General features: G+C 47.8%; 1 protein-coding gene across 1 annotated transcript in view; it reads right to left on the bottom strand.

The window, feature by feature from the left end:
* The window catches only part of AARSD1 (alanyl-tRNA synthetase domain containing 1), a 223285-nt gene that overhangs the window by 207820 nt on the left and 2976 nt on the right, over positions 1-12489 (bottom strand). The window contains exon 4 of the mRNA XM_030220995.1: positions 9053-9151. Coding sequence (XP_030076855.1) covers positions 9053-9151 — 99 coding nt within the window. The remainder of the gene's footprint in view (positions 1-9052; positions 9152-12489) is intronic.

Below are 12489 nucleotides of genomic sequence, written 5' to 3'. Positions count from 1 at the left end.
AGACAGGTCTTACTCTTTTTAATTTCCACATTGAATGGAACATTTTCTTGGTTGTGTTTTTCGTATGGTTCTCAAGTGTTAGTTGTCGGTCAATGGTGACTCCAAGGATTTTTATGGTGTCTGAGATTGGAAGATTCAGTTTAGGTGTGTTTATGGTGGTGAATTTGTTCGTGTTGTGCTGAGAGGTGAGTATTAGGCATTGGGTTTTTTCTGCAATGAATTTCAGCTGAAATGCATCCACCCATGAGTGCATGATTTGTAGACTTTGGTTGATTTCATTGGAGATTTCCTTTAAATCTTGATTGAATGGGATGTAGATCGTTACGTCGTCTGCGTATATGTATGGGTTGAGATTTTGGTTTGTTAGTAGTTTGGCTAAGGGTATCATCATTAAGTTGAATAGTGTCGGTGAGAGGGGGGATCCCTGTGGGACTCCGCATTCAGGTATCCATGTGGCTTATGTGGTCGATTTGGATGTCACTTGGTATGATCTTGTGGTTAGGAACCTCTTGAACCATTTGAGAATGTTACCTCCGATTCCGAAGTACTCAAGGATATGTAATAGTATTCCATGGTCAACCATGTCGAAGGCGCTAGACATGTCGAATTGTAGAAGTAGTATGTTCTTGCCAGTTGCGATCATTTGTTTGAATTTAGTCATGAGAGTGACTAGTACTGCTTCTGTGCTGTGGTTTGAATGAAATCCTGACTGGGAGTCATGTAATATTGAGAATTTGTGTAGGTAGTGTGTGAGTTGTTTAGTCACCATCCCTTCCGTTAATTTTGGTTATTAAGGGAATGGATGCTACTGGTCTGTAGTTGGTTATTTCACTAACACTTTTCTTCACATCTTTGGGTATAGGGGTAAGTAGAATATTTCCTTTCTCTTTCGGGAAGAGTCCGTTTTGTAACATATAGTTCAAGTGATTCGTTAGATCCGTTATAAATTGTTGAGGGGCATATGTCATAAGGTTGTTTGGGCATGTGTCTAGTTTGCAGTGAGATTTGGCAAATCTTTTGAGCGTTTGGAAGATGTTTTCCTCCGATAATGTCTTGAAGTTGGTCCAGGTTCTGTCTGCTGGGTATACACCAGGGTCTAGGTGGTCAAGGAGTTCAGCGTAGTCAATGGTGCTGACAGGTATTTTTTTCGCAATTGAACAATTTTCTCTTTGAAGTATTTCGCGAGGTTGTCTGCTCCTGGTTTACTGGTGGCTAGTTCAGTTCTTAAGTCAATAAAATAAATATTTTGTATTCCACTAATCTCACTGTTCTTAGCCGATTCCAATAAAACATTGATGTATAGCATACAAAATAACGGTCAGCCTCCTTTATCTCTCTTTGTACAAGAGCTTAGAGAGCAGGTGGCAAAACTAAGAAGCGTCTGTGACAACTAGAAATTCATCCTGGAGATACATGTTGAAAGATTGGGGATCTCCAGCAAAGGGAGAGAAAATCTTGTGCAGAAAGAGGACAGCTGGACCAGGGGCATAGGCAGACCTTGGCGGGAGGGGGGCCAGAGCCCGAATTGGGGGGGGCACTGTTTAGCTGCCTCCCCCCACTGCCGACCCCCCCTGCCACTTTGGACCCCCCCCACCGCAAACCCCACCCCCCGCCACAACTGCAAACCCCCACCCCGCCACTGCCTGCCCCCCCGCATCAGGTACCTTGTTTGCTGGCGGGGGTCCCCAATCCCCGCCAGCTGAAGAGTTCCTCAGCATCAGTCGACTCTGATGCCTTCGTTGCGGGATCATCTGTTTCTGACGCCTTACATCCTGCACAGGGCTACATGCACGGTGCAGGATGTAAGGTGTCAGAAACAGATGATCCCGCGATGAAGGTGCCAGAGTCGACTGGCGCTGAAGAAAACTCTTCGGCTGGCGGGGTTTGGGGACCCCCGCAAGCAAACAAGGTACCTGATGCGGTGGCGGGGCGGGGGTTTGCGGTTGCAGCGGTGTCCAAAGTGGCAGGGGGTGGGTTTGCAGTGGGGGGGGGGGGTCCAAAGTGGCAGGGGGGGTTGGCGGTGGGGGGGAGGCAGCTAAACAGTGCCCCCCCCACCTCGGGCTCTGGCCTCCCCTCCCGCCGAGGTCTGCCTATGCCCCTGGTTAGATTGTAAGCTCTTTGAGCAGGGACTGTCTTTCTTCTATGTTTGTGCAACGCTGCGTACGCTTTGTAGCACTATAGAAATGCTAAATAGTAGTAGTAGTAGTCAAATGTAGAGGGGGCCAGGGCGTAATCTGTGGGGGCCCATGCCCCTGTGGCCCCACGTAGCTACGCCCCTGAGCTGGATACAAGTCACCAACTTCCCAACTCCATTTTCTGTTGAACTGAAGAATCAGTTCATAGACCTGGAGGCAGAAGAGCTGAAAACATCTCAACAAGAGGAGACGATGATCAATAATCCCAAAGCCGCTGGATCGGTGGCCAATAAGCAAAAGGTAGTGGTTGCTGGCGATTCTCTGCTGAGGGGTACTGAGGCGCCCATCTGCCGATCAGACAGTGTCCAGGGAGGTATGCTGTCTGCCTGGTGCCAAGATTCGAGATGTAGTGGAAAGATTGCCTAGACTCATCAAGCTTACTGATCACAATCCTATTGCTGCTCATCCATGTTGGCACAAATGATACTTCTAGGTATTCTATTGAACATATGAAAAGTAACTTCATGGGTCTGGGTCAGAGAGTAAAGCACCAAGTTGCACAGGCGGTGTTCTTCTCAATCCTTCCTGTCGAAGGAAAAGGCCGAATAAGGGAAGCTCGTACCCTGGAGCTAAATGTGTGGCTGCGTGGATGGTGCCAATGCGAGCACTTCGGTTTCCTGGACCATGGATGATTTTCCAAGAGCAACTGAGTGGTGATGATGTCCATCTTTCAATGAAGGGACGAAGTGTCTTCAGTAACAGACTGGCTAAAGTACTAAAGAGGGCTGTAAACTAAATTTGCTGGGGATGGGTGAGAAAAGCCCCATAGTAATTAACAACCCTCAGGAAGGTAAGACATCAAATACCCTTATAGAAAAGGGGGAGAGGAAGAGTTGTCACGTATTCCAAGCAGGAACTAGGTTTGTGAGCCCTTGGGCCACTGCCGAGGAGTGGCAGCGGCAGGCAAAACCACCCTACACCAGAGACAGGGCAGAACTCTGACACATGGCCACCTTTCACCAGGAGTCGAGCCCCTGGCTGCAGGTGTCCGACAGGACTTACAGGACAGGGCAGGAACAGGATCCCAACTAGGCTAAACAGGGACTGAGGGTCAGAGGGGAAAGGAATATACAGGGGCAGCAAGGCAGGGAAAGGACAAGCTAAAGGACAGGACTGAAAGCTGCAGAGCAGCCAAGGACTAAACACAAAATCATAACCCAGAGACAAGACTAGAAAACAAACTACAACCTAATCTAACTACACACAGACTAACTGAAAACAGACAAGAATTTCAGGCAAGAACCCACACAAAGCAGAAGTGCAACAAGCACCAACAAACCAGGGCCTAAGGCGATGCAAAGGCAAAGCAGAAAGGTTTCAAAATGGCTAATAAGCCCAGCAGCAGCTGAGGCTCAGCTGCAGCAATCACCAGGCAACTATGGGTGCTGTGCAGGTTCAAACAAAAAGAGCAAGTCTGGCAGTCTGGAAGATCCGGACCGGATTAGGCTGAAATCTGGAACAGGTGACAGTAACCAGACGGTCCATTCCAGCCACCAGGTGGCAAGAAGAAGGAGAGCACGAAACATGGGCACAACTGTGACATGAGTAACATCAGGAGAGCCTTGTATACCAATACCCGTAGTATGGGAAACAAATTTCTAGATCTAGAGGCTGCAATGATAGAAGTTGACTTGGATTTAGCGGCAGTCTCGGAAACGTGGTTCATGGAGAGCCATGACTGGGATATAGTTATACCTGGCTATAATCTAGAACTGCAGGACATATGGGGCAAGGAAGAAGTGCTGTAGGTTAAACTGGTAAGAGGAAAAGGAAAATGTATTCACATTCTTCACAGTCTGAAGAAATGGACAGAGACTTAATTGCAGACATCCACAAAGTAACTAGGAAATGGGAGGTACTACTGATAGGTGATTTTAACATGCCAGATGTTAATTGGAGTGTCTTTGCTGTGCGGTCATCTGGAAGCAAAAAGATCTTGGATTCTCTACAGGTAGAATTGTTTCAGCAGTGGGTAATGGAACCAATGTGGAGTGGAGCTATCCTAGACCTGGTGCTCACAAATGGGGAGAATGTTTCTGATGTTACAGTGGGAGATCATTTGGCATCCAGCGATCACCGCAGTGGTTCAATATTAAGACAAAGGAGGAGAGGTCTTATTCGAGATTGAAGGTCCTAGATTTCAAAAGAACTAACTCTGCCAAGATGGGGGAATTTCTCAGGAAAGAGTTAATTGGATGGGAACAGCTGAAGGAAGTAGAACAGCAGTGGGCGAAACCTTTATGTTAGGAAAAGTAAATAAAAGTTAAGAGGAAAAGAAGGCTGCTCTGATTCTCAAAAGGTAAAGGAAATAAGGTTAGCCTTCATACATTACAAGATGATTCAGAAAGAGGAGGACAGGCAAAAATACCTTGAAAAGCTAGGAGAAGCTGGAAAATCTGTCAGGAATGCAAAGAGGCAAATGGAAGAAAAGATAGCCGGTACCATAAAATTGGGGGACAAGACATTTTTCACACAGGAGGAAGTGCCATGACAGCATTGTGAGACTCAAAGCTGAGGGGGAAGAATATGTAGAAGCTGATAAGGATAAAGCTCAACTGCTTAACAATTATTTCTGTTCTATGTTCATGGATGAAAGGCTGGAGGTTGGACCGCAGAAAACAAATGCAAAAGGGGATGGAAGTATGGTAGGCCAGGACCAATTCTCAGAAGCCTATTTATGAGGAGCTAGCTAAACTAAAAGCAGACAAAGCGATGGGGCCTGATGGGATACATCTGAGGGTGCTCAAGGAACTCAGAGAGCTTCTGGTGGCTCCGCTGTCTGACATCTTCAATGCTTCCTTAGAGTCTGGAGTGGTACCAGAGGACTGGAGAAAGGTGGATGTGGTCCCTCTGCATAAGAGTGGAAGTAAGGAGGAGGTTGGAAATTACAGACCTGTCAGTCTGGCCTCGGTGGTGAATAAACTAATAGAAATGCTTCCATACCAGAGGATTGTGAAATTTCTTGAATCAAATGGACTGCAGGACCCGAGGATTCACTAGAGGCAAGTCGTGTCAAACAAATCTGATTGATTTGTTTGACTGGGTGACCAAACAGTTGGGCGTGGGAGGGGTGCTAGATGTGGTGTACTTGGATTTTTGCAAAGCCTTTGATACGGTTCCACACAGACGACTGATAAATAAACCGAGTGCCCTTGGTTTGGGACCTAAAGTGACTAACTGGGTTAAAAATTTGTTAAATAGAAGGAGACAGAGGGTAGTGGTAAATGGAGCTTGCTCTGAGGAAAATGGATGCTATCAGTGGTGTATCGCAGGGGTCGGTCTAAGTCCGGCTCTTTTTAATATCTTTGTGAGCGATATTGCAGAAGGGCTATCTGGTAAGGTTTGTCTCTTTGCGGATGATACCCCGGAGGGAATGGATGGCATGAAGAAGGATCTAGTGAAGCTCGAAGAATGGTCCGATAATTAGCAACTAAGATTTAATGCTAAAAAATGTAGGGTCATGCACTTGGGGTACAAGAATCCAGAGGAACAGAACAGGGGGTGAAGTGCTTCTGTATATGAAAGAAGAGCAGGACTTTAAAGTGATTGAGTCTGATGACCTTAAGGTCTCCAATTAGGTAGAAAAAGTGATGCTTGGCTATATAAGGAGAAGGATGACCAGCAGGAAAAAATAGGTGATAGTACCCTGGTGAGGCCCCCTTTAGAGAAATGTGTGAAATTCTGGAGACCGCACTTACAAAAAGATATAAACAGGATGGAGTCGGTCCAGAGGGCGGCTACAAAATTAGTAAGCAGTCTTGGTCATAAGACATACAGTATAGGCAGGGCCGGTCCAACCCAGTAAGCATGGCAGGAGGGCGCGGCCGCACCATGTTTACCCTCGCCGCTTACTTCAGCTCCCGGACCCCGACAGCAGCCCTGCCTTTGGTTTCCTGCTCCGGTACCCGCGCCGCACTGGGGGATTTAAATCTTGTATTTAAATTTACCTCCAACGTTGCAGCAGCTGCGCAGCATCAGTGAAAGCGCTGCTGCCCGACGTCTCTAGCTTTCCCTTCGCTCGTTCGTTCCCTCTCAGTGTTCCGCCCTCACAAGGAAATGACATCAGAAGAAGGCGGGACACTGAGGGAATGAACGAGCGAAGGGAAGGCTGGGAGACGTCGGCAGCAGCGCTTTCACTGATGCTGCGCCGCTGCTGCCACATCGGAGGTAAATTTAAACAAGATTTAAACCAGAGAAGAGGGTGGGCAGGTGGACATGGCATGGGAGCGGGAGGGCAGGGGAGAGAGCAGCATTGATCGATGGACATGGATGGGAGGGCAGGGCCCAAGGAGAGAGGATAAATTGCTGGACAAGGAGGGGAGGGGGAGGAGGAGAATTGCTGGATATGGATGGATGGAGGGGGGCAGGGGAGAGAGGAGCACTGATGGACATGGATGGGAGGGCAGGGCCCAGGGAGAGAGGAGAAATTGCTGGACATGGAGGGGAGGGAGGAGAATTGCTGGATATGGACGGATGAAGGAGAGAAGGGGAGAGAGGAGCATTGATGGACATGGATGGGAGGGCAGGGCCCAGGGAGAGAGGAGAAATTGCTGGATATGGATGGATGGATGGAGGGGGGCAGGGGAGAGAGCATCGATGGACATGGATGGGAGGGCAGGGCCCAGGGAGAGAGGAGAAATTGCTGGACATGGAGGGGAGGGAGGAGAATTGCTGGATATGGATGGATGGAGGAGGGAAGGAGAGAGAGGAGCATCGGTGGACATGGATGGGAGGGCAGGGCCCAGGGAGAGAGGAGAAATTGCTGGACATGGAGGGGAGGGAGGAGAACTGCTGGATATGGATGGATGGAGGAGGGAAGGAGAGAGAGGAGCAAGGATGGACATGGATGGGAGGGCAGGGCCCAGGGAGAGAGAAGAAATTGCTGGACATGGAGGGGAGGGCAGGGGAGAGAGAGGAGAATTGCTGGATATGGATGGATGGAGGGGGGCAGCCGGGGAGAGGAGAATTGCTGGATATGGATGGATAGATGGATGGAGGGCAGGGGAGTTGCTGGACATGGGTGGATGGAGGTGAGGGCAGGGAGAGAATTGTTGGACATGGATGGAGGGGAGGGAAGACAGGAAGGAGATACACATGGATGGAGGGGAAGGGAGAGAGAAGAAATGCTGGACATGGATGGAGGGGAGGGAAGAGAGATAAGATGAGGGAAAAGGAAGAGAGGAGAAAAACTGCACATGGATGGAGAAAATAGGCAGAAGCTAGATCCACTGGACAGTCAAGTCTGCGGAGGGCCCAGCTTTTACTTATGGATATAGAGCAAGAAATGAAGAAGAAAGGAAGAAAGTAAAGAAATAAATGGAAAGGAAGCCCTGGAAACGGAGTTAAGAGGACAGATAGCAGCAGAATCAGATACTGGGCCAGCATGATCAGAAAAAGAAAGTCACCAGACAACAAAGGTAGAAAAAAAATCATTTTATTTTCATTTTAGTGTTTGGAATATGTCCACTTTGAAAATTTACATCTGCTATCTTATTTTGCAATGTATAGCAATGTGTTTCTTTCTGTTTTTCTGGTATTGTGCTGCATGCAGAGTCTAACTTCTTAGGATTTCAGGTTAATTTTTGAAGAATTTGAAGAGGGGCTATCTCTGTTCTGCATGTGTGACTGCAAGGCCAAGTGTCTGAATAGGGATCTGTCCTTTAGATTGTAAGCTCTCTTGAGTAGGGACTAACCCTGGCAGCGCTATAGAAATGCTAAGTAGTAGTAGTAGTAGTTGTTAGATTCAGAGATTTTGCTAACACATTGTTTTTCAGAGTTGGCAAGACTGTCTGTTCTCATAATTCCTGGTCTGTATGCTAATTTGGTTTGTGTCATTTTGGAGTATAAAGGAGCTGTAACAGCTTACAGAAATTATTTATAATGAAAACAAAAAAAAAAAGCATGTATAGATACTGGTGTAATATTTTCAATGATGCCATGGCTAGTAAAAGGGGTGTGACTACTGTAGGGGCAGAGCCATAGTGATCCCGCCCATGGATGGGTAGGGGTGCCGACTAATAGGCTGCAGGAGGGCGCCAGAAACCCTAGGACCGGCCCTGCATATAGGGACAAGCTTAGGAACCTCAACATGTATATGCTGGAAGAGAGGGGATATGAGACGTTTAAATGCCTCAGTGGCGTTAATATACAGGAGGTGAGCCTTTTTCCAAATGAAGGAACTCTGGAATGAGGGGGCAAAGGATGAACTTAAGAGGAAATAGGCTTAGGAGGAATCTAAGAAAATACTCTTTCACGGAAATGGTGGTGGATGTGTGGAATGGCCTCCCCGTGGAGGTCATGGAGATGAGAACTGTGTCAGATTTAAGAAAGCATGGGACAGGCCTGTGGTTACTGAGAATGGGCCTTTTGGCCCTTATCTGCCAACATTTCTATGTTTCTACAAATTCCCTGTGTTAGAAGAAATGATGTATTTTCAATACTGCTAGGGCACTGGTTTTTAAAGTACCTTTTCCCACTTTTTTAGTGGTTGACACCAGGCTTCTATAATGCTGGAATTTCTTGAATTCCCAACATCCTGTCCTGCCCATTTTTGCAGTTTCCATTCATAAGTGCTAACTCTCCAGATGCTGAGCAAACTTTCACTGTATCCAGGAGAGGGATATTTGGGTTGCATTTATTTATTTATTTTGGATTTTGCAATGGAGGGTTAAGTGACCTGCCCAAGATCACGAGGAGCAGCAGTGGGATTTGAACTGGCCACCTCTGGATGTCAAGGGAGGTGCTCTAACCACTAGACCACTCCTCCACTCCATTTAACACTCCCACTTGTTTTCCCAAAGTTGGCTTCCCGAGTTCCCCTCAGGGATGAGCAATACCTGCTACTATCTCCACCTCACCTTGTTGTTCTCTTTGGTGAGACGCGGCCAGGCTTTCTTCTCCCTCAGCTTTCTCAGGAAGCAGGTGATAGATCTACCTGAGCGTTTCTCTCTGGAGTCCTGCAGCAAAAGAAATAAAATTTCAGAGAAGATGAAAGGGTGTTTCATACACAGATCACAGTCAGTTTGCAATTTATGATAGGTCAAAACAAGGGATGTATGTAGATCAAGCTCTGAATTCTCCCTCCTTCAATCCCTTGCTCATCTGGACTAATCTGAGTTGTCCAGTGTCCATGAATCACATTTCTCCCCTCAGGCCTCCTCCCAAATGATTTATTAGGTCCATTAGGGATGTTCACAGGTCAATAGCTCATTCTACAAACAAAATGACAACAGGCAGCCTGAAGATCAAGTGCAGAAAACTCCTTGAAACCATAGGCTAATCCTCAACTTCTTGAGACTTTCCTGAGTTTATAAGCTTCCTTTTCTTTTTAGCTTCCTATTCTTTTTGTTATATTTTAATTCTGTTGGTTTTAGGAGACGTGGAGGGGCATAATCGAACGCAAACGCCTATCTCCATGGGCGTTTATCTCCGAGAACGGGTCCGTGAAGGGGCGGACCGAACCGTATTTTCGAAAAAAAATGGACGTTTTTGAGCTGGGCGTTTGTTTTTTTTAGCGATAATGGAAACAAAAAACGCCCAGCTCAAAAACGTCCTAATCCGAGCCATTTGGTCGTGGGAGGGCCAGGATTGGTAGTACACTGGCCCTCCTGATATGCCAGGACACCAACTGGGCACCCTAGGTCAGTGCGGTGGACTTCAGAAAAAGCTCCCACATGCATAGCTCCCTTACCACGGGTGCTGAGCTCCCAACCCCCCTCCCCCAAAACCCACTACCCACAAATGTACAACACTACCATAGCTCTTAGGGGTGAAGGGGGCACCTACTTGTGGGTACAGTGGGTTTTGGAGGCCTCCCATTTACCAGCACAAGTGTTACAGGTGGGGGGGGGGGGGTGGGCCTGGGTCCACCTGCCTGAAGTGCACTGTGGTACCCACTAAAAGTGCTCCAGGGACCTGCATACATGCAGGCCTCTAGGACTTGTTACTGCTGTATAACATTGGCACACCAGTTTACACCTGAAGACTAATCTCTCCAAAAACGTCCTTTATTGGAATAAGCACGTTTACTCAGTTAACTGCAGATCAGAGGTTGTGCCCCACTGGCAACGAGTCTCCCTGGTACTGAGATGAGCAGTAGGTCCGAGCTGGCAGAATGGTGTACAATGCCCTCTTTCAGCCACATTCAAGGTAAGAACTAAGTTCTGTAACATGGCTAACACGTGAAAGGGATCTAAAACTGGCTTAGAAAAATGGCCACTACCTCATGGACTACCGGAAACAAAACAGGGCACACTCTGACCCAGTAGGCAGGGGGAAAAGCACCATAGGAGAACAGCCTACCAACTACCAAGATTGTGAGACTGTAACACAAGCTAATGAAATCACGGAGCCAAATACCCTACACCCACCACAATGCAATGCTGATGTGACCCTGTAGTGCACCCGAGAGCCACATCAGAACCAGGAAAAGGCTGTCAGAGGATAGAACACATTCTGCTGTCATGGAGGTGGGTACGGCATTTGAAGCTGGCATAGAGGCTGGAAAAAAAGTTTTAAAGTGGGGTTTTTTTTTGGTGGGAGGGGGTTAGTGACCACTGGGGGAGTCCGGAGAGGTCATCCCTGATTCCCTCCAGTGGTCATCTGGGCAGTTGGGGCACTTTTTTGGGACTTGTTTGTGAAAAAAAAAGGGTCCAAAAAAAGTGACCCAAAATCGCGGTAAAAACGCCTTTTTTTTTTTAATTATCAGCTAAAGACGCCCATCTCTCCTCGGCTGATAACCACGCCCCAGTCCCACCTCAACCACGCCTCCGACATGCCCCCATCAACTTTATTCATTTCCGTGACGGAATGCAGTTGGAAACGCCCAAAATCGGCTTTCGATTATACCGATTTGGGCGCCTTTGCGAGAAACACGCCCACCTCCCGATTTGGGTCGAAATATAGGCGTTTTTCTCTTTTGATTATAAGCTGGATTATCACCCCAAAGTCTCTCTCCTGGTTTGTGCTATCAGTGTCTCACCCCAGGGGCGGACTGATGGTGATCTGGGCCCCTGGGTACTACCCTATTGTCCCAATGGTCAGTACACCTCTGTTTCACCCCAATGTGTATTACTGCTCCCCTACAGTCCTGCACCCAAATTTTATAAAAGTCCCAAAACACACCTATTTTAGAAAGGCAACACAGATACCTAAAATTGACTTGTAAAACGTACTTTATATGTACACCCGAGTTTGATTTGTCCTTGCCATTCTCAGGGCACAGACCGTAGAAGTCTGCCCAGCACTGTTCTTATACTAAATGTTCTGAAGCTAACGTCGAAACCCCTTAAAATTTACACTCAAGCCCTTCCATATCTATTCAGTCCGATCAGGGCGTAGACCGTAGAAGTCTGCCCAGCACCAAAATATGAACGCAAAAAAAACCAGGTACAAAACCATCTTCATTTGCACAAAAATGGCCACACAGACGTCCCTGCAGAGCAGAGGGGCAGCCTAGTGGTCAGTGCACTGGACTTTAAACAACGGAACCAGATACAAATCCACCTTAATTCCAGATAAACATCTCCTGTACGTAAAGGTCCACCACTACAGTAGCCATCACACTTGCAAGTGTCTTATAAATTTTGGTACAGGAGATATTTCTATGTTCCAGGAGGGCTCATATATTTGTGCAGAAATGAAAGAGTTAAAGTAGGAGTTACACCTGGTTCCCGTTGTTCAAAGTGCACTACACTGACCATTAGGCTACTCCTTACACTTGCTTGCTGCTCAATTAGGAATGGCCCCGGGTGCACGCCGCTGGGGGGGTGCCGCGCGCCTGTCGGCTCCGCTCGTTCCGTGCTCCCTCTGCCCCGGAACAGGTTACTTCCTGTTCCGGGGCAGAGGGAGCATGGAACGAGCAAAGCCGACAGGCGCGCGGCACCCCCCCAGCAGGTAAAAATGCACCCCGGGGGGGCTGTCCTTTCGCCAGGGGGGAGGGGGTGTCCTTTCGCCGGGGGTGTGGGGGTCATGCTGCACCCGGGGGGGGGGGGCTCATCGGTGATCCGCCCCGGGTGTCAGCCACCCTAGGAACGTCACTGATAATACCTGAAGCTATCATACAGCCTGGTATCCACTGTCATTTTTGCTTCTTAGAGGCGTGGGACTGGGTCAGTAAACACTGCGAGATTAAGGAAGGGGTCATGCCTTCATCTCTCCTGTGGTCAGCTGCTCAATCAGGCCACCTTTTTGTACCCTAGATTTCACTGAAACCTCCTCTTTTTTTTGTCTTGGATGTTTCTTTCTGCTCCATTATCACTGAAAGACGTCCTAATTTTGGGCCTGCCCTAGTCCC

Source organism: Microcaecilia unicolor, chromosome 12 (genome assembly GCF_901765095.1).
Source record: "Microcaecilia unicolor chromosome 12, aMicUni1.1, whole genome shotgun sequence".
NCBI lineage: Eukaryota > Metazoa > Chordata > Amphibia > Gymnophiona > Siphonopidae > Microcaecilia > Microcaecilia unicolor.
This window is presented reverse-complemented; position numbering and strand designations above follow the sequence as displayed.